Source organism: Helianthus annuus, chromosome 15 (assembly GCF_002127325.2).
Source record: "Helianthus annuus cultivar XRQ/B chromosome 15, HanXRQr2.0-SUNRISE, whole genome shotgun sequence".
In the NCBI taxonomy this organism is placed as follows: domain Eukaryota; kingdom Viridiplantae; phylum Streptophyta; class Magnoliopsida; order Asterales; family Asteraceae; genus Helianthus; species Helianthus annuus.
Genome location: NC_035447.2, coordinates 104870956 through 104894442, shown reverse-complemented (window position 1 = coordinate 104894442; position 23487 = coordinate 104870956). Strand labels below are relative to the sequence as shown.

Genomic DNA, 23487 nt, shown 5'->3' with positions numbered 1-23487 from the left:
AAGATGCGGGTTTCACCCCTAACTTGACGATTTCGTACCCTAAATGTGGTTGGTACTCGTCGGCCAAAATAAATTTTGACACTATGACGAGGGTCCACTAGAGTTGAAATGGAAATTACCATTAAGTTGTGGATGTCACTCCTAGCTTAATGGTGAAATTTCGTGCAAAAATAGATTAAAGGTAGAATGAGAGTCGTTTACCAAATTGTGGGTTTCACGCCTATTTTGGTAAATTCTTCTCGCTGGTGTTACAAGAGTATAAAAATAGCATATGTGTATTCGTGTTAGCCTTAGGAAAGGCACATAAATTTAATCAAAAGTATAGCTAGGAAGCATGCATGGTAGAGTACAAGTTTTAAACAACAAATAAGAGGCAAAATTCCTAGAACTATAGATTAGGGCAAAAGCATGGCAATTTTCCTAATTCCCTATAGTTATGGCTCTGATACCAATCTGTCACACCCCAACCGATGGCGGAAACATCGGGATGAGACGAAGTGTGTAGATTGCTCAAAACGTCATAACACTATGTGACAATAATTAATTTAAATTCAAATTTCATTTCAAAACTAAATGTCATACATAATTCAAAAGGATATAACAACTTTGTTTCATAACAAGTAACATAACAAACAAAAGATAGAATATTCTAGGCGTGTATCTAGTCCACCCTAAACTTGTTTCATGAATCATCCATACTTCAATAATCAACCTGCAACATGTATTAAAATAGAGTTTCAATGCAAAAGCAAAGAGCGAGTATACTAGTTTGTTTACATAGCATAATAGAATAAAACTCATATCCAACATGAACATAACAAAATAGTTTCAACGTGCTAGTTTACGTAGTCCAAGTGATAGCCCAAGTTTCCCAATGCGTTTAAAGTACCTAACCCAAAGTTTAACGGGAGGTTGATATGTCTCCTCCTAACAATACCCCAAAGACTAACGGGGAGGTGCATTACTCCTATAGCGCTACTATTGTTAAGGTGGAACTACACACAAGAATTAAACGTTCACATTGCACAAAAAGTCTCAAGATTCACAAGTTTCACAAGTTTCATGTTTCATGTTTAAATGGATAGAGTAAGTTTCAAATAAGTTTCAAGTGTCACGTGCGTTTAATATAGAATACATGTTGCACCCAAAGTGTTTAAAAGTAAAAATGGGTTCGAGTATACTCACGGTTTACAAGTGGTGACTTGAAGTTCCGAGAGCAAGTTTGTAGATGAGTTAGTTTGGAACACCTTGTCCTTCTACACAAGGAAACGTAGGTGTGTGAGTTTGGCGTATACGGAAGATTATAGATTCGGAGTTTTTAAAATATAAAGAAAGTAACATAGGTGAAAATAATCATCTTGTACACATAACTCTTGTTCTTGACACTATTGAAACTCAAAAGAGTTGGTATGATTTCATGGATTCTAAGATCCATTAGAGTCGTAACAAGGGCATGGTCATAGATGATGTAACGTCCACTTAACAAATAACTATTAAGTCATCATCAAGTCTTAGTTACTTAGATGTATACGTATAGAATAACTTAGATATTATATAGTTTTACAAGTCTTAAGATTCAAGCATGAGGTAGGAGATTAATGTCTCCATTTAGGTACCTCTTTGTGTCATAGAATACATACATGAGGTAGGAAGAATAAGCTTCCATTTAGGCACCTCTATTGCTCACCACTACACTTGTTGTTATAAACGACAAGGAGGGTCATGAACATACAAGTATCAAGGTATAAACAACAACTAATCTATAGTAAAACATCAAGTAATGAGTGGATTCTTATGAAGGATAGCCCAAGCTAATCCAACCATCACACATACATCAAGCTTCACACTTGAACACTACTTGTGGGTAAAACCCCTATTAAAACAGAAAGTTTATGAGGTTTTAACCTCTGATTTAGATGTCTCAACCATGTTTTTAAGCTTAACCAACCATGAGAGGGGTTGTAAGCATTAGGACATTGGTTTGAGATGTGTTTCACACAAGTTAGATGAAGTTTGCATAAGTTTGAAACAAAACAGAAAGTTTTAGTCCATTTTAGGGCAAATCCAAGCCTGATTCTTCCAAGGAAAAACCAAGGATTCAAACCCAAGGAAATAACAAAGCAATAGGAAGAAGAACCAAGTGATTTGGTTGAGAAATGAGCAAGTTACACTCACTTTAGTAAAGCTTCACGAATCTGTCCAAAACTCAGATTTTCAGCTGATTAGAGAGCAATTTTATGAAGATTAGAGAGTTGTGAAAGTCTAAAATGAGTTGGAGAAGGTGAGTATTTATAATGGAAGAGATTAGAGGTGATTGGAGGTGATTAGAGGTGGATTAAAGGTGATTGGGTGAGGTTGGAGAGTTGGATTTCGTGCAAAATTTGAAAGAAAACACAAGTCTGCCGAAACAAGGCGCTCGCGTAGCGCTAGCAACCAGGCTATACCCGTCGCACTACGCTAGCACATGGATTATGAAATTAAGTTTGAAAAATGACAATTTGGCCCCTGTAGTTCATAGTTTAGGGTTTTTAAGAGTTTTAGGGGATGTTCTTGTCATATAAGCATTGTTTAAGGGCAAGAAAAGTATGATTATCATAAACCAAGTATAATTGAGTGCATAAATGTCGAAATTAAGTATCGTTCTTGTTCAAAACACGTTCAATGCATAAGTTTAGTTTAATCACAAGTTTCGCACATAGTTTCCAAGAATCACGATTAAACATAGACTGATTCACCAAATCGAACATACGAGTATACATAGAATGCGTTTAACATAGATGTAACAAAATATAAGCTTCATTAATGATCCAAGTCTCGATTTGATAAAGATTACAAGGAAAGAAACGATTACAAGAATACAAAGTTTCCAAAAATAGAATTACGAATCAAACTTTCTATAAATGGAAAGTACAAAATTGTCGGGCGTTACAGCTGCTTCTTGGGCACGGCCCCGTGGTGGCTGAGCACGGGGCGTGTTCAGTCTTCTGCCTTCTCTATTTTGCTTGGGAGGATGCTGTCGAGGGGTCGGGCATTCCACTTATGTTCCTTTTCTTGTATTTATGTTAGATTCAGCTGTCTTTTTGCTTCTTTTGTTAATTTGAGCTCATTTAATCCGGAAAATACAAAAGGAAGACAAAAACACTCTTTTTCCAACATTAGTACTTAAAAAGGGTTAGTTTTACGCCTCATTTGGTGTAATTTATATGTTGCATTTTACATACATCAGTATCTTATGATTAGTGTCATCCAAGACGTTGTACCGTATTGGATGATGTTGACTTGGCGCAAGGGTACTGAAGGATTTTGCAGGATCTCAATACGTATTTCCTTTGCCAGGTGTTGGAAGCTGGTGGATGCGAGTTTTGAAAGTGCATCCGCGGGTTTGTTTTCACTCCTGTTGATATGGCGAATGTTGAAGGAGGTGAAACGCGATGTCAGTTGTTTGGCTTGTTTGAGATATAGGATCATGATATCCCCTTTCGCGGCGTATTCACCGCGGATTTGCCCCGCAACTAGTAATGAGTCGACGTGTGCTTCCAAATGTTGGACGCCGAGCTTGACTGCCAAGCGTAGCCCTGCGAGTAAAGTTTCGTACTTTTCCTCGTTGTTTGTACTTTTGAAATCGAGGCGAATGGCATAGGTAAGCTCTTGGCCATCAGGGCTGACGAGTCGCAGACCTGCACCGCACTGTCCTCGTTGGACGCACCATCAGTATATAGTGCCCAGATGTCTGATGGGGACGGTGGAGGTGTAGGATTTTATTCGTCTTCTCATTCTTGTATAAGGTTTGCCGGTACTTGTACGGCAAAGTCAGCTAAAACCTGGCCTTTGATTGCTGGGTGCTGTTTGTAAATCAAGGTTTGCGCGCCCAGTTCAATGGCCCATTTGGCAAGTCTTCCAGAGATTTTGGGCTTGGAGAGGATTTGCCCGATCCTGTAGTTGGTTAACACGGTGATGACATGATCTATAAAGTAACCGCGTAGCCGTCTAGATGCATGTACTAGTGCGAGTACCAACTTCTCCATGATGGAGTATCTTGTCTCTGGATCGTTGAGCATTTTGCTGACATAATAGATTGGTGTTTGGACCCCTTCTCTCACCACTATGGGTACCACGCCCACCGCGTTGTCCGTGGCGGACAGGTACAGGATGAGTGGTTCTTTTTTGCATGGTGCCGTGAGAGTTGGGAGTTGGATCAAACACTCTTTCATCTCTCGGAAAGCGTTCTCTGCCTCTGCGGTCCATTGGAACTGTTCCTTTTTCAGGCAGTTGCGCAAAGTACTGATAAAGGGATAAGATTTAGCCGCGTGGTTGGCTAAGAATCTGTTTAACGCGGCTAGCCGGCCAGCTAATCGTTGCATCTCCTTTATTGTGGAAGGCGGTGGCATGCGGTCGATCGCCTAGACCTTTTTCCGAGTTGACCTTGAACCCATCTTTTGTGGCGATGAATCCAAGGAACTTTCCTTCTTCCATTCCAAACGAGCATTTCCCTGGGTTGAGCTTCATGTTAATGCCTCGCAGAGTTTGGAATGTTCTTTCAATATCTTGGAGCATGGTATCGTCCTCCATGCTCATGACGACTAACTCGTCCATGTATATCTCGACACACTTGCTGATGTGATCGCCAAAAGTGTCGTTCATCAGCTTTTGATAGGTTGCACCCGCATTGCGCAACCCAAACGGCATTTTTGTGTAGCAGTAATTTTCGGTAGGGGTGCGGAATGCCGTTTTGTCTTCGTCCTCGATTGCCATCTGTACTTGGTGATAGCCTTTGTAACAATCGACACTACCATCGGAACGGGGTGAGGTTGTCGACTTTCTCGTCGATCTCCGGAAGTGAGTAGCAATCTTTGGGGCAAACTTTGTTAAGGTCTTTATAGTCTACGCACATGCGCCAGCCCCGGTCGCTTTTTCTACCATGATTGGGTTGGATAACCAAGTCTGGTATTTGACTTCCCGCAGGATGCATGCGGAGAGCAGTTCTTTAACCTGCTCGTTCATCGCCTCGTTCTTTGCGGATCCAAGGTGGCATTGGCCTTGGATCACGGGCTTGATACCTGGTAGAGTATTCAAGAAATGTTGCGCGACTTCACGTGGGACACCTGTCATATCGGAGGGTGTCTATGCAAAGATATCTTGATTCCTAAAGAGGAGGAGTTGCTTCAGGCGCGCTCTTGTGCTGTTAGACAAGGCGGGGCCCAATGTCACTGTCTGTTCGGGGTACCTTGCATTAAGTACCCATTTCTCGGGTGCGGTGTTGGGGGTCAGCCTTGCCGTTTTGGTCGGACGCAGTTCGTCCGTCGACATTACTTCTCTGCGGGCGTAAATTATCGCGATCCCTGTCTTGGTTGAAAAACCGATAGCAGAGTGGAGAACGGATGTTATCATGTTAAAATCGCCCTGAGATTCTCGTCTGAGAAATACGTCGTAGCGGGAGGTGTGTGGTAAAACCATGAAGTTTACCTCCTCGATCCGCGTGTGCTTACCGTTGGTAAGGCGCACAGGGAATGTGATTTGGCCCAGAGGGAACACTGTTTCCCCCGCGAATCTAGCCAATGGGTAGTCCACCGACTGCAATCGATCTTTGTCTTCTTGATCGAATTGGTTGAAGCATTGCTCATAGATAATATCGGAGGTACTGCCTGGGTCGATAAATAGATGCTCAGTGCAGTAATGAGCTAGGTAGCCGGTGATGACGACGGCGCGCCTATCGCGTGGTCCGCCTCGGACTTTGGGGAAAACGATTTGTTCGTCTCGCCAGTCGTCGTCTCCTCTTCTTGCCGCCTTGCGCGGCTTTCCACGGCCCCCATTGATCATGCGGGTGGTGGCCACATACATGGCCTTTTTGCCGGTGGAGGTACCCTCGTCATTGGGGGTAATGCGCTTAATTTGTTTCTATGCAGCTGACAACAGGTGTTGTAGCTTCCCCTCTTTTAGGGCTCGCTCAATTTCCAATCGGAGACTGATGCAATTGTTCGTAGAGTAGCCCGATTCTTTATGATATTCACAGTAAAGGGTCAAATCTTGGCCCTTCTTGGACTTCATAGGTTGGGCCGGTCGCAAGAACTGTGCTTCCGTTTGAAGGACTTCTCTTGGCGACTTCGTGAGTTCGGTCCAATTGCGGTCCCGAGACTCCTTCTTGGATGCCCGCTGGTCTCACTGGGCATTAATGGTTTCCCGGGCATCGGGCTGGTACCCGCGCGGGATGTATGGTTTGGAATCGTTGCCACGATTCCATGTATCCCGGTTGCGCTTGTTGTTGTTGCGCTTGGGTCTTGGCGGGAGGATTGACCTTCCGCCTGGGGGTGCGTTTTGCCGGCGTGCGGTTTGAGGGACCGCGTGGTCTGGGCGTACGTCTTGACTGCCGCCATGACGTCGTCCCATTTTTCTGGCAAGCCCTCCTTGCCCAAGATGGTCATGATCATTTCATCGTGGTTGACCGTTCGGATGAAATGATTGCGGGACATTTGGTCCGCTACCCCACCAATCCCAAGGCATTCTTTGTTATAGCGGATAACGAAAGATTCCAAACTTTCGTTTTCTCCGCGCCAGATGTTCATGATGTCCAATGTATCACGTTTGTGACGTCGTTGTTGGCTAAAATGAGCAAGAAATTTTTCTTGCAATTGTTCGAATGAGGCCAGCGATCCTAGTGGCAAAGAATCAAACCAGGCCCTTGCTCGTCCGATGAGGGTCTGGAGGAAGAAATGGCACCAACTGGCTTCGTCCCAACGACCCTCAGCCCCGGTAAGGATATTCATATGGTCGTCAAGGTCTGACGAACCATTGTATTCTCCCATCGTACGCGGGAGTTAGCTCGTGGTGAGTGGGGCCTGGGCGATCTTCGGTACGAATTTGGAGTTTTCCGCTGCGGACTTTGGCCTGTAGGGTTGGGCTTTAATGCGCTTTGCGGCGCGATCGTATACAGCGCAAGGTTATGTAGGGGGATAGTAATTTTATCCTCCTGGTCGGCTGTTAGCCGAGTGAGATTCCTGTTGGTGCAGTATGTCTATTGACTTCGCCTTGTATCGAGTCATGTAACAATAGGATAGAACAATCAGTGCTCGGGGTGCTAGAAACTGAATTTAGTGGATTTGTTGGTAATTCCGCTTGAAACTGTCAAGTGCATGTTCAAGCGAAATCAACATTGTTAATTCCGCTTGAACGTGACATGGTCGTTTCAAGCGAAATCACACTACTATAAATAGGGAGCATGTCCGTTTCATTTGAAGTGGAATTAAGGTCTTGTATTCAGTAACGAGGTGCTGCCGAATTGTCTCTAGGTGCTGTAATTCTATCAGATTAATATAAGAGACATTTATAATTACATCGAGCGTCCGTTTCATTGATTCCGCCTCTGATTCGGATAAACAACTCTTCTGATCGACTCAGTCAGGTCGTACAACGATCCTACAAGTGGTATCAGAGCACAGGAGGAAGAGTTTAGCTTGATATCATCAGTTTTCTGACTTCTACACCTTCTTTTTCAAATTGGACAAGATTTCACGGACAAAATGAACTAAATTTTTCACAGTACATGCGAAACAGTGTTTTAACAAAGCCTTGAGAATACCAGACCTAAATTCGGCTTAAAAGTGACTAAATTGGACCTAAAACTTAATTCCGCTTGAACGAACAACTTGATTTCGTTTGAAAAGTCTAGCTGATTTCGCTTGAAGTCGTAATTCCGCTTGAAAACAGTGTTAATTCCACTTGAATCCGGTATTCCGCTTGAAGATTACGTTTGAAGTTCTGATTTCGCTTGATAATATTGAGGATTACATCTGGTGGAAAGAAAGGTTTATCAACTGGACGAAAGCATATGCACATGAGAGTTGGTTTTGCTTGGAGTTTGGATATGATACACCTGTTAATGACAAAGGAGAAGAAATTCTGATCAAAGATTTTTCAGAGGAAGACAAAAAGAAATTCTCATACAAGCAGAAAATGATTGCCTTGATCCCACAATCAGTTCGAGATGATATTTTTTCATTATTAATTCATGATGGGTCATCTAAATCTGTATAGGAAGCTTTCAGGGTGAAAGCTGAGGGGGGTAAACAGATAAAGAAAAACAAAATAGCGTTACTAAAAAAGGAATTCGATCTGTTTGATAGTTTGAAAGGTGAAACTGTTAGACAAATGATTGAACGGTTCTGTCATTTAAAAATTGAACTTGAAAGATTTAAAATAGTGAAAACAAGAGAAGAAATTATTGACAAAGTGATTGAAGCGCTACCATGAGCTGATCAGTGGCAAACGTTTGTTTTTATCTTGGAAAATGATGTCTTGTATGATTCAATTACTCTTGATGTTTTGTTAGAAAAAATTGAAAGTCATGATCTGGAATTGCAAAAGCAAAGCAAGATGAGCAGTTCGTCGCATCATCAGAATGTTGGTCTGTACTACAAAGGCAATTTACCTTCGGTGAAAGCTGATAGTTCACCAAAGACAGCATTCAGTGGTGAGAAGATGAAAGAAACACAAACAACCTCATCAAGCTACAATTCTGGATATCATTCATCTTCAAAAGCAAGTTCTGAAGAATCAGAGGAGATATGTGTAATATAGCTCTCAAGTTGAAAAATTCTCCTGCAATGAGCATCAATGCAGCAAAGCAGCAAATGAGTTTCCTTGCATCTTTTCTGGAATGGTATGAAGGTCTGGTAGTTGGCAAAATTGGAAACTCCGAATTGACCAAAGAAGACTATGACCAGATTGACCTGGAAGAGATGGAGCTCATTGACATCCGTTGATGTTTGGCAAGTTGCGTTCGCAGAGCTCAAAGATACATGGAGATTACCGAGAAGCAATCTTTGGGTGGTCCGGCAACGAAGCTTGGATTTGACAAATCCAAAGTGACCTGCTTCAAATGTAAGCAAAAAGGTCATTTCAAGAGAGAATGCACTAATTCTGCAGCTGGAGGAAATGAACATCCTTTCAACGATGATTATTATCTGAAGGAAATCTACCACCAAAGCAAAGAAGAGCCGAAAATGATTGAAGATAAACCCAAGTCAAGAGCTTGTGCAGTTTTCCATGATGATGAAGGTTTCGATTGGAGTCAAATTCTTCCAGAAGAAGACCGTATTGATTACCGATTCAAAATTAGAACAAAGGAAGATGATGGAACATGATCATTATGCTTTTGTTGCTGAAATAAAAGAGGAAAATCAAGAAGAAAAAGGCACAGCTGAGATAAAAGAGAAAACTCGAGAAGAGATTTTGAATGAGAAGACTGAAAGAGAAAGATTCATTGTGGGGTGCAGAATGGAGAAAATGCAGGAAGAGTATGAAAATGCAGTGAGCAACAAAAGATGGGATAAGAAACAGGAATGTTTTGTCAACAAACAAGGTGAACCGGTTGTTCCAAGAAGCGACATAGTTCATGATGATGTTCTTTTAGTAATTCCTCAATCTGGCGAATATTACTCAAATGTTGCAAAAGACAAGACATATGTAAAAAGGCTGGATAAAATCATTAGGGATGCTATGACAACAAAACTGAGGAAGAGGAATGAAGAAAGAATGAAGAAGAACATTGAGAATTTAGTTGATGATTTGAAGAAAGCTGCTGAGGAAGTCAAGGTTGAGAAAGTGAAGGTTAAAAAAGTGAAAGATGAAGCTGAGAAAGTTGAGGATGAGAAGATGTTTGAGAAAGAAAAGGAAATAAAAGAAATGGTTGTTGAGAAAGAAACTGTTACTGAAGAACAACAAGTTGAAGAAATTAAGAAGAAGATGGAAAGTTCGATAGAAGTAAAGTTTGAAAGATCAACAAGTGTTGCAGATGATGGTGGTAATGGTGAAGAAATGAAGAATGATGCTGACCAGAATCAGACTGAAGTTGCAGCAAACACCAAAGTGCCAATCACTGAAGTAAATTCTGATTCTGACATCTTAAATGAAACTGTTGAACAGTGCAAGAAATGCATGGAACCATGCAGTGCTTGTACTGAAAAAGATGAAAAGTTCAGAACAAGAGATCTTGAATTTACAAAAATCAAAAAAAATTTCAAAGAAAAATGCAAAGAAATGTTTGAAAATGAAAAGGTTTTAAAAGAAAATAATGAAACGCTTTCAGAAAAATGTAAAAAATTAGAAAAAGAGAATGAAGTTTTGAAAGAAAGTGTTTCTAAAATGACAGAAGAATGTTCACAAAAAGCAAATATTTACCAAGAAATGAAAAAGGAATATGATTCAATAAAATTGGCTTAACACATTACAAAAGAATCATATGAAAAAGTAAAAAGTGAAATGAAACTTGCTCAATCAAGATTGAAATACTGTTCTAAAACATCAAAGGAATTAAAACGAATGTATGAAATTAAACAAGGTGTTGTTAATTCATATATTTAAGATGTTGCTAAGCTAAAATGACATATTGCTGATTGAGAACAGGATAACAACAAGTTAAAAAGTTATCACGCGTCATCATATGTGCTTGAACGTATTTTCAACATAAAACCGGATGGAAAAGATTCTGAGCAAAACACGAAAGGTATTGGCTCAGATTTTCATCAAGTTCCACCACCGGAAAAGTTTGTGTTTTATGATGATGAAAAGGTCGAAAAAGCTTTCAACATGGTAGATCAATTGCCAGACAACATTGACGTAACCTATTCCAAATCTGACGATTCTAGTGATTCAGAGGTGGTAGGTAAGGTCGTTGAAAGTGTGTTGAAAGAAGAGTAAGTTGATACAGGTAAATCTGAATCACAGGATGAAAATGAAGGTAATTTTCATGATAGATATCTGAAAAACTCAAAATCCGAGGAAAATTTGAATGATGATTCAAAAGGATTGTTTATACCATGATTGGATCGGACAAATTGTTCTTAGATGTTGTATTCCCGATTCAGAATGTGATTTCAGAAAAGGTTGATAAAGTTTTCAAGATGGTTGAGATTCAAAAATCCGAGATTCCAAAGTTTGCTGGTAAAGGTCACAAAACTTTTTATAGCAAACCTAGTTACAAGAAGAAAAACATGAAGGCTGGGTTGGGTTATAAAAGAAAACAAAGTCGAAATAAAAATGAAACACCAAATTATCAGGCAAAAATGAGTTTTGTTCAAGGAAAAAGTTTAGCAGAAGAGAAGGAACTTAAATTTGGACGACAGTCTAATGATGAGTCTCATGCTCAGAAAAAACAACATCAGGTCAAAGATGTGTCCAAGAGAACATGTTTTAAATGTGATCAAATTGGACATCTTGCTCACAAGTGTCCGAATCTAAAACCTGTTGATGTTGAGATGAAAAAGAATTCTGATAATGTTCAAAAACAGAAATCTGAGGATGTGAAACAAAAGTCAACTAGATTTGACTCAAAACAAACTTGGAGGTACAACACAAACTAGTTTGCTTCGAATCAAAATTGGAAATCAAACCCGAACAGGTTCGATTCAAGACAGACCTGGAATTCTCACACACCCAGATTCAGAACAACGCAAAGTTGGAAAACATCGGTTGATATGACAAAACCCCAACAGTTTTGGAAACCAAATGTTGTTCAAAAACAAAGTGTTCAAAAAGATTCACATTTTTACAAGCGAGGTACTCCTAAAGGTCAAACATGGTCTGCTAAAAAACAAACGATGTTGGTAAATGAAGAAAAAGTTGAAGTCAAAATTGATAATGTTTTTGAGAAAAATGAAAGAAACTATCCAGTTTTACCTAGAAATATTCATTTTCAATTACCAGAGTCTAAATAGGCTTGAATTGCTTTGTTCAAGTAACTGAATTCGTTAAATGTGCAGGTGCTCAACAAAACCAAAGATTGTGAGAATGAAAACTGGAGCAGCCTGGCACATGGAAAGGATGAAGACGCTGCTGAATCCTGTGTTGGGTGAAACAGGGAGTTTATTTTCTTTCTGTACATAAATAAACAATATTTCAAAAACCCTAAAAAATTGAAAAATTAAAAACCAAAAATATGTGTTTAGTTTGTTATTTTGAAAAACCAAGAATATGTTTGTTTTTATTTTTTTCTCAAAAAAATAGAAAATTACAAAAATATGTTACTTGAATATGCCGAAACCCTCACGGCGGAACAAACATGATTACTTTCACAAGATTGAAAAACGGTTTTCAAACTGTAAAAGATCAATGTGTTGTAAATCATGGGGTATTTATTGCTTTTCATGTAATTCAGTACACATTAAGCAGAAAATGAATGGCGAGACAAAGCTATCAGTATCAGTTTGTCAAATTTTCTTTTAATGATTTTGCATTTTAGGGGGAGAAAAATTGTCAGAAAATCCAAAAACATTAGAAAATTTGAAAAAGCCAAAAACATGATAAAATTCAAAATTTGAGTTTTGTGTAAAAAGAGGAAATGATAGTACATCAGTAGACAATCACAGTACGCTAAAGAAATGGAATGTTTTAATGTGATAAACGGTCTCACTGATGATATGCCAGTAGGTTTTTGCACATTTAGTAGATTGTGTTCGAGATATAAACCTAAATTTCCAACTTGCTTATATCGTGGGGAACATCTCTCGGATATATGGGTAAACCCCGAAATCTTGTTTGAAAGGTCCCTCTTTCTGAGATACTAGGTCTTTATACTCAGTGATATCTGGGTTATTATCCCGGGACTTCTGATTTTGCGGAAGCAATGGCCTAGTCCCCGTATAATACTGTCTGCTTGCTTGAAATATAACATCACCCTCAACATAAAAAATGATAAAACATTGAAAAAATGCTAATCATGTGCTGTTGAAGAAAAGATTCTCTAAAGGGAACATACCTAAAGTCGAACCGTCATCTCTCTGTTGAACGGAAGTTCTGACCTGAGCTCTCACGGTTTCGCATCTAATCCTTTACAGATATCATCTAGGTATACTCACCTGTAAGACTGAATATTTGGATCTTGATACGGAAGTATATTCTGAGCTGGGACACGCGCATAAGTTTAAGTCTTATAAAACACTAATCTCGTATCTCGAAACAGTTGAACTTTGTGTGAAAATTTAAGTGGATCAGTATACTGACAATCTAAGTGAATCGTATAAAACTTAAAGTGTTTAAAGCTCAATGGTACTAGTGATTTGTCATAAACTGATATGATCCTCTGACACGAACTCAAAAAAAATATTGTCTGTAAATATGTTTGTATATATTTCTTTACTGTTTTATGTTTTTAGAAAATTCAAAATTTTTTTTATTCTGCTTTATTTTCGACAACTGATGTCTGAAATGCCGAGTTTCAAAATCTAAGTAAGCTGATTGTGTTTCTGAAAATAAAACAAGTTCATTAATTTGAAACTTGAATTTTTTTTAACAAAAATCAAAAACAGTTTGTGATATCTCCAAGGTCATTAGTTTGGACTTGGATGATTAACTGTGGGGGATTTGGATGCTTATATTGTTATAGAGCTAGTTTCCGATTCGATTCGATGAAACTGCCAAATTCATGAGAAGTGTTAGTTTAGAAAAATTGAGTGAGCCAGGTTAATATTCCTTGATATTTGAAAGTTTGAAATGCTGTTACTTATAAACGTATGAGTGTTGCAGATATTGTACCAGACTACGATCCCGGCAGCTGAGTCTAAGGGGGAGTCTGAAGACGAGCTCAAAGCAAGGGGGAGCTTGTAACTAGAAAGAAAGGTGTCGATCCCTAAAGCACAGAAGCTTGACGAAAGGGGGAGCCTGAAGACTTGAAGAAAGATTGATAGATGCTTACAGTGTTAGACAAGAGACAGAATTTGAAGACTGATCAAGACTGAAGATGTGTCATGATAAAGACTCGACACTGAAGACTTCGTCAACATCCAAGGGGGTGTTTGTTGGTGCAGTATGTCTATTGACTTCGTCTTGTATCGAGTCATGTAATGTAATAGGATAGAACAATCAGTGCTCGGGGTGCTAGAAACTGAATTTAGTGGATTTGTTGGTAATTCCGCTTGAAACTGTCAAGTACATGTTCAAGCGAAATCAACATTGTTAATTCCGCTTGAACGTGACTTGGTCGTTTCAAGCGAAATCATACTACTATAAATAGGGAGCATGTCCATTTCATTTGAAGCGGAATTAAGGTCTCGTGTTCAGTAATGAGGTGCTGCCGAATTGTCTCCAGGTGCTGTAATTCTATCAGATTAATACAAGAGACATTTATAATTACATCGAGCGTCCGTTTCATTGATTCCGCCTCTGATTCGGATAAACAACTCTTCTGATCGACTCAGTCAGGCCGTACAACGATCCTACAATTCCCTGCAGTATGTATGGTCGTCTGGGTCGGTGCGGTCGTACCCCTCGTTGTGGGGGTGCGGCCCCAGACGACTATGTATACCGGACCCGCGGCGGACTGTTTACTGTCGCCGATTTTCGCCATGTGGGCCCAGGCGGTCATGTATTGGGCCCTTAGCGCGGGACCCATATGTAGAGTCGACCTCTCTGAGCGTGCGGACGCTACAGTAGGAGGATCCGCATTCTTCACGCCTATCCCGGTAGGCCGGGTTTTGGGTGCCTTGCCCTTGTATTGCAAGATACGAGCCGCAGGAGTGTATGGTGCGGGCGTGGGACCTCCAGGTGTTTGCGCATCTGCGCAAGCTTTGTTGTAAGTTGCGGCGAGGGCAGTCTGTTGTTAGTAATACCATGTATGGAGATCCATGCCTGGGGGCAGTATAGAAGCGTACTGTGAAAAGTCTGGGATGAACATGGGGGGAGCGCCCCTTGTGTGGGTGTGCCAATGTGGCCGATTTGTTGGGTTGGGGAGTGGTCCCCCTAGGTCCCAAGTTTTCGGGGTTGAGGTTTTCCCCGGTAACATTGTTTTGACGATCAGACATGATCTTCAAGAAAGAGAGAGATGGGAAAAAGTGTTAAGAGTAGCGGTGGGCGCCAATGATGAAATAATGGTTAACCAAGGGAGGTTAATTCACTGGTCTCGTCAAGGAGGGTTAATCCCTTCTTTCCGAGGATCGGTGGCTGGATCGTCCGCTGATCTGTCTCCTACACAAGGAAAACACACCGTGACTCGTAACAAGGAGGATGGGGTGGGTGGTGTTCCTTGTTACCACTCTCTGGCGTGAGAATCAGTAATTTGCTTGAGAGCAAAGTGTGTGATAGTAGTAAGAGTGAGAGAGTTTGATAAGCAATACCTCAAACCTGGTCCGGGATGGGTATTTATAGCCGAGGAGTGAAGGAAGGTAATTTAGTGGCTAGACTGACAACGTGCAGCCCCTTGCAGGTGTGTCAGGTTTGTCGGTCACGGAGGTGATGCCACATCCCACTATGGTGTCAGTGTGTGCGCCAGTGTCATTTACGTATGGGCTGACAGATGACTGTCATCAGTGCCACTTGCTGTTTTGGCTACCTGAGTCAAAGTGTCAGTCCCACTTGCGTCGTCAATAGGATGCGGTGCTCTGCCGCATTACTGCCTGCGGTAACCGCGGTTGTTTCTGCGTTCCTTGGCTTGACGTAGATGTTTATGGGATGCGGTGCAGAGCCGCATCGCCGTACTTGGTAACTGCTTTTTCTATATCCCTTGTCGTGACGAAAATGTTCATAGGATGCGGTGCTAAGCTGCATCACTATGTGCAACACCCATTTTCATACACAAGGTAAGTCTTCTCATCACTTGACAGATTGGATTCGACCGCTGCGTTCGCGCGTGCCCGCATGAACGCAGATAAGTTCTTGCCGGTGGGAGTATTTGATAAGGGTAATGGTCACTCGCGGCCATGTTGGTGCGAGATTTGGGACCATACCCCTTCAATCACCTTCTCTTTGCGTCTCAACAACATACATAAGTTGTAGGCGAAAACAAAATATGTGAGAGTCAATGTGGAGATTATTCTCGTATTCTCATAATAGCTTATATAAGTTTAAACATGTAGAAGTTTCTATCTGAATACAATGAAACAGACAAACAATGTACTTTTAGCAAGCAAATTCCTAGAATAAAAATTCTGGATCCGACATTATATTTGTGTAACATACCAATGAAAAATCAATTGCTGGGAACATGGGTTTGTATTCACTTATACTTCTCCTCCTATAGTAATGATCAACACCCTACGTGAATTGCAATAATATTAGTTCAGAAACATATAAATGACTTTGAAACTCACTAGATTCACAATTTGTGTAGGTGGAATAGTGGGCAGGTCAAATGGGTTGGTTCATGGCTCAAAAACATGTACCTTTTTTATATCTGTGTGCTAGAAATTACAAGTGATGTACCATACTCTCTCGACAAAGCTCCATAGCAATGAACGGAGGACAATTTAGGCTTGAAATTGCAGGACGATTACTACTGCCAGTACTTTCTGCCATTAGTGGAGGCATATTAACCCCATCAGTGGAAGCTTCACCTCCAAAAGCACCAACTGCTGTTTGCATAGTCCTACAAGCACAGTAAATTAATCTCAGGTAACAACCTTTTTAATATTTTTTTTGTCAATTTCTAAAATATTAACTAATAATGAGTTATAATTACAAAAAAACCATTACAGTAATAGTTTAAATCATTTAATACAAATACAGCAGATTGCATGTATATAAATAGATTTTAGGTGACTAAATGTTCCTCTTTTAGTTAATTTTATGACTTGGATCATAAACAATAACGCTCATTTTCAATCACATTAACATTAAAAGGAGATAGTACCTACGTAAAGGTGAAACTACCACCAATTCGATATTTTTGAAAAGTCCAGACGCATGAACATGCTTCCGGAGATTATCTACCTGTTGGACATATCAAAGTCAATATGGAGGTTTAACAGATGAAGCTTAACCAAATTTTGACCCATTTACTTCTAAATGGTTGATCAGGAAAGTTTAAACTCAAACAGGTCAAATACAAGAATTTAGCCAAAGGGAAAACGAGTCAAACAGATTATAAGTGTATGAATGGTTATCTTTGTAGCTTAATCATTTTTATCTTAAATAGTGTATACTATTAAGAATAGTGTTATGTAATTAATTAACCATTAAACACGATTTAATGAGTCTTAAAAATTTTGGACGACAAAGTGTGTGCAGGTCAACCCAAACACAAGCCGTTAGTTTCAACGTGCACTAAATGACTCAATCACGTACAAAAGATGACATGTCACGTGATCCAACCTGTTTCCAACCAAGAGGAGTAAGATGTGCATCAAAGAGTTCCTCGCACATATATGCACTCAAGTCCTTCTCTCCTACTACATTGTGAACTCCTTGGGCATGCCTCACCTAGTACCATAAAAAGTTAAAAACCATCAACATATATCAAGAAAATTATATGATTCTAAAAAAAACCTAAAACATACCAGATGCGGGCCAGAATTCATATCTGTGATTCATTGATAAACAAATATTGTTGAGATAACTTCCAAATATCAAATAATCCTTATGTTGGGGTGATTTTAGTGTCGTCAATAACATTTTAGTATAATTGGATTTACTGTAAGACTAAATAATAAACGATTGTAAACACAACACTATTATAAGTTAGGAGATGTGGAGTCCAAACAAACACATAAATAGAAACCTACATTTCAAAACTAATTACATAACCCTACAAAAAGTAACTTGGGGTGTCTTAGGGTAAGTCAAAAGTTGTGTCTCTTTACATCACACCTTTTACTAATACTCTTGCCTTAATAAACATATAACCCAAACCAACATGTCCCAATATACACACCCTTAAATAATACTCTTCCACTAATAAACACATACCATATATTAAACACCCTTAAATAATTATACTTTTCCATTAATAAACACATACCCTATATTAAACACATGTTGTGTCAACTACCAACCCAAACCAACATGTCTCAATATACACACCCCTTTAATAAATTATTATATTATTTAATGATGGTTGCCTTCTTAAAATGAAAGGGTGTGATTTTAGTTTAATTCCATATAAAACACCCATTTCTTTGAAACGTTGTATCCTTTTGTTAAAAGGTTTTATGAGTTTAAGTTGTGAAGGGGCACGCTGGTTCAAAGCGTTATATAATGGCAACCACTCAAACTTCAATCGACGCGTCTTCTCGCATGTCATTTGCCACCTTTTCACTAACGTGTCTGTATATATAATAACTGAAATGATTGTATATCACAAAAATCAAATCGTTGGCTGGTAATTGTGCATGTTCACATCACATTTGACGCTGGTTCGATTTCCCTTGAAATGTTTCATTTCTCATTTTTACCCTTTCATTTTCTGTTAGTAAAAGTGTATGTTAACGAATTCTGAATCACCCCTTTACCAGATCTCCAAATCCCTTTCTTCATCTATCATCTTTCAAATTCCATTCATTAATCCAAAACAAACCCGTAAGTTACCATTGGATAAACTTTCTCATTTGAGTCATATGATTCTTCCATCATCCATGCCCATTAATGTAACCCATAATTTTTATCATTTTCTTTTATTAACACATTGAATAATTTGTTATTTGCATGATTGTTATTTGCAAGTGTAAATACAGAGGTTTTCTGTGTTTCATTGTAAGAACATCACATGTTTTCTATGTTTAGTTGTAAGAACATGAGTTTAATTGTTTTACTAGAAATTTGATACTAAATTTTTGATATACTATATAACCCAGAAATATAATCCTCTGTGCAAACACTTCATTTGATCTTAAATAAGGCAAAAATTATAGCAACTTGAGATGCGCGCATTCTACATATAATAATTAAAAAAAAATACATTTCGTAGTATTCAATCGGTTGGCGTGGTCGTCGTGTATGTTCAACAAGCATGAGACGTTGATTCGACTTCTGTTCACATCGTTTGCTGCTTTTTTTTCCTTCCTTTTTTTCACCAAACCAGCATGTCATTAAATTACGCCTTTAATAATTCATAAGGGGTTTGAGATGGTCTAAAAAATTACATCATCACAACCATCGTTGTCGTTTATATTTGAGTCCCTTTCTTCCACCAGGGGCGTCACAAAGTCACAAAAAATTCACACCCCAATTGGATTTGATTTTTTTACAGCAATTGGTGGTGATCCCAATCCCTTTGATGAAGTTAATCCCATTTCATTAAACCTGGGACATTATTTTTTTAGTTATTTTTTCCTTTGTTAAGTTATTTTTTTTCCTTTGCTGTAAGTTTTTTTTATCCTTTGTTGTTAAAAAATTATATCTGTCCATTATTCTTTTTCCTAAATTTGTCCATTATCATTTTTTTTATTTGGTAAAATAAGTTATTGTTCATCAAAATTTGAAATATTACATGGGTTCGTAATTTGGACAAATGCGGAACTTATTTAGATAACTTAATGCGTAACGCGGTTTTGGTATTGGTTTAGTTTGGCATGAAACTGACACTCGGTATAGCGACAAAAAATATGCTTGACACGATATCGACACATGTTTACATCGATTGAAAACACAAAAAAATTACATCGGTCCATGGGATTATATATCAATTCTACTAATTATATGTGTTTAAAGTTAATAGAAAATTATAATAAAATATGAATAATGTCTTTTTATAATGTATTGTTTGTGTAAAAATTCTTAAATTTATGCAAGGTTTAAAATTGGATAATTTAAGATTTACAAAGCTTACTCTGCATACCCACAATAAATGGACAGAATTTTCGTTTGGACAACATGGGAATAATCAAAATTGGATAAAATCAACGTTCCGTCGCAACGCGCGGGTTAACGTCAACTCGTTATATAAACAAATAGTGAATATAGGTTATAGTACTAGAAACTCAGAAAGTAGAAGAACAGAGAAGCAAGGAACGACGTCGTATCCATGATGGCGATGAAGAGAGTCACGCTTGTTGGTATTTATTTTTATTATTGTTTTAATTTTATAATGTAAATATATTGACTTTGTTCTTATATCTTTTCAATTTTATAAGAGTAAAATGCCCGGATAGTCCCTGTGATTTTGTAAAATAACACATATAGTCCTCAACTTTTGGAAATTACATCGGTGCTTCTTGTGGTTTGACAAGTTGTTACTCGGATAGTCCCTGGAGTGGATGTCCGTTAGTTTTCTCCGTTAAGTCAATGTAAAATTACCAAAATGCCCTTAGTATTAAATTAAAACATATTATCACACACATACATACAAATATACAATACAGTCTTCATAGAAACCGTAATTCGCCTCTGTCACAACACACATATTTGCCCTAACTATGGCCGATCGAAGAGACAGATATCGAGATCGAGACAGAGACAGAAAACGAGACAGAGACCACCGCCGTTCCCCTGACCATCGCCGGTCACGTTCTCGCTCCACCGACAGGCACCGCGGAAATACCCAACACCGGACACACAGAGGTGAGTGTGTAGATGTGTGGATCTTGATAAGGAACGGATTGATTGTCGTAAAACACAGGATTTGAAGTGCGTACGAGAGTGATCGATAAGAGGATGTATGTTGAAGGTGTGAAGAGTGATTTTTGGGGCGTTTTCAGGTTGAAGAGGAGGACAAAATGAGGGTGATTCTCGATGGATTTGGGTTTCAACATTAGAGCTGATTGAGAGAGAACGAAGGGGATGTGTGTGTAACGTAAAATTGAATGGGGGATGGGGATAATCATGTCTTTAAGATGGATAATGATTTTTAATTGATGTTTACACATTTACAGCATGTTATTGTTGGGTGGTGTTGGTGGGGGTGGTGGCAGGTGGTGGTGTTGATGGCTATAGTGATGGTGGCTGGTTGTTTTGTAGTAGCCAAAAGAGTTTGTGGACCCCACACTTTCAATATAATAATATGAGTGTGTATAATATTTATTTTTTTATTTTTTAACGATTGGGGTAAATAAGTAATTTCAGATGAATTTAACGGAGAAAACTAATGGACATGCACTCTAGGGACTATCCGAGTAACAACTCGTCAAACCACAGGGAGCACCCATGTAATTTCCAAAAATTGGGGACTATTTATTACAAAACCATAGGAACTATCCGGACATTTTACTCATTTAATAATGTAAATATATTGACTTTGTTCTTATATCTAGAGTTCAAATTTGGCAACTAACATAATGTTCAAGTATATGATAGATTAATCTGACTTATTGATATTATACATTATATATACATTTCCTACATATACATTTCTAAGTTAGGGGAATAGTGCCAGGCAAGCGCATTTTTCTATTGGACCAACTTTTTTTTAATTTAATTTTATTTCCAGTTTAAAATTACGTTTTCATCCTTTCCTTAAAATTACGTTTACTCAAAATAAAATTATAATTTTGCCCCTAGCTCAAAATTACACTTTTGCCCTCGGTTCAAAAACTCACTTTTAATTTTGTTCCCAGTTTCAAATTACGGTTTCGCCCTCCGTTTAAAATTACGTTTTTGCACCCAGTTTAAAATAAAATGTTGTTTTTTCCTCTAGCTCAAAATTACGATTCTGACCTCAACTCAAAATTACGTTTTTGCCCAAAGTTCAAAATAAAATTATGTTTTTTCCCCTAGCTCAACATTATGATTTTTTCTCTCAGCTTAAAATTATGATTTCGCCTTCAGTTCAAAATATAATTTACGATTTTGCCCTCTGTACAAACATACATGTCATGAGAGAGAAATATTCGGCTTATTGCCCCGCAACGCGGGCGAGGCAAAAACTAGTATGAATATAAACTTATGATGATGACTAGTGTTTTTAAGTAATTATTTTTTTATTCTTTCTTTTTTTATTATTTATTTTTCTTTTAGTTAGAAATAGTAATTGATAATTTTTTGGTATTTGTTTTTTTATTAATAGTATTTTATTTAGCATTCAAATTGACTTTTTAGTAATAATTTACGTACGTTAACTTTTAAAAAAATTCTAAATTTGCATCTATGTTTACTTATTTTTATAATATTTCAAGTTATTTGCTCACGCATTGTGATGGTATGTTATCGCGGGCATCAGATTGGTACCAGTTCGGTTCATTACAGTATAAGTAAGTTCGGTTCGTTACAGTATAAGTATGATTCATACAATCAGTATAGAAATCGACACGTGTTTTACATCGACCGAATACAATAAAAATGAACAACGGTACCGGAATCAATGTTGTTCGAATGGTAACGATCGGTTCAGATTGTCATGGTACTAGTACCGATATTCATTTATTATCAGTCATCACAAACAATTCGGTTCGTTACAGTATAAGTGTGATTCATACAATCAGTACATAAATCTACACATAAATCTACACGTGTTTTACATCGACTAAATACAATAAAAATGAACGACGGTACCAAAACCAATGTTGTTCGAATAGTAACGATCAGTTCAGATTGTCATGGTTATATAAAATCGAAAAAGTGTTAAAACAGAAAACCATAAAAACGAATAAAGGGATGTTGTTTTGTATGATACGCTAGCGATACGTTGTCAGTTTACCGAAAGAAAAAACAATAAAAATTAATACCGGTACCGAATTGATGTTGTTCGTTTGGTTTCGGTTCGGTTCACTACGGTAGTAGCACGATATCTGTTATCAAACAAGAAACAATAAAAATTAATATATACCGGTACCGATGTTGTTCGGTTCGGTAAGGTATAGTAGCGATACGATCTTAGCTTATCAAAAGCATAAATAAAAATAAATAGCGGTGCCGCTACAAATGTTGTTCAGTCGGTTTCGGTTCCGTTAACAACATAATAGCCGTTTTCAAAAAAGTTTATATGCCAATCTTCAAAAAAATAAACATAAACGCAAACCAACTGAGTTGACATCAACTGAACAACATCGGTGTCTATATTCGTTTCTATTGTTTTCAATGGACTTAAGGTTCTCTTTTTACATTAATATAGTGAATGTCGTCATCGTAACAAACCGATCAAATACCGAACAAATTCCCACCGCGAAGCACGGGAGAATCTCACTAGTTATAATAATTTGTTATAGTAAGAAAGAGACCATAGGTATTATTTAATTAATAGTAGTTTAAGTGGATACAAATTCGAAAACTTTCTTTTATTATATTAAAAATTCATGTTTTATTAATTTGTCACAATCGTTAGATTTAATACTTGGTTCTTGTTGTGTACTAGTTTTAGGGCTCACACATTGGGTGGGACGCTAAATCTAACGAAAAATAAACGTAAAAATGTTCAACCACGCATGTACATTGTGGAGTGTTAAGTCGCCAAATTTAAACCGAAATATAAAACATTATCATAGAAAGAATATTCACGACGGGTTCGAAACGAAGATAAAATAGCCAAATCGCGATAATATGTAAAAAAAGGAAAAAAAATAGCTTTACAAGGTTCATGGGGAGGGGGTGGATGGTAACTTTATTAAGGTTTGGGTAGCAAAGTACATTATTTAAAAAAATAATAATATGCGTATATATTTTAGTATGTTTAGTCATTGATTATAAATTTTGTGACTATTATGTTAACAATCAATGTAATAAAATGTAAATCTGGCTTGTCTGCATTGCGGCGGGGCTACAACTTAGTTTATAAAAAAACAACTTCTAACTTAAAAGTTGAACTAGTATTGTGGACACGCACGTTGCGACCGACGTGTAATTGTATACGTAATTTAGGTA

At 38.1% G+C, this 23487-nt stretch overlaps 1 protein-coding gene across 1 annotated transcript; it reads right to left on the bottom strand.

The window, feature by feature from the left end:
- Nucleotides 1-15807: 15807 nt before the first annotated feature.
- On the bottom strand, nt 15808-23052 carry LOC118487506 (phosphoglycerate mutase-like protein; the record flags this gene model as incomplete). Its single annotated transcript, XM_035984401.1, has 6 exons — nt 15808-15849; nt 15943-16017; nt 16186-16348; nt 16613-16692; nt 17074-17181; nt 23032-23052. Coding segments are annotated over 6 exons (489 nt in total), but the record flags the coding sequence as incomplete, so codon positions are not given.
- Between the last annotated feature and the right edge of the window lie 435 nt (nt 23053-23487).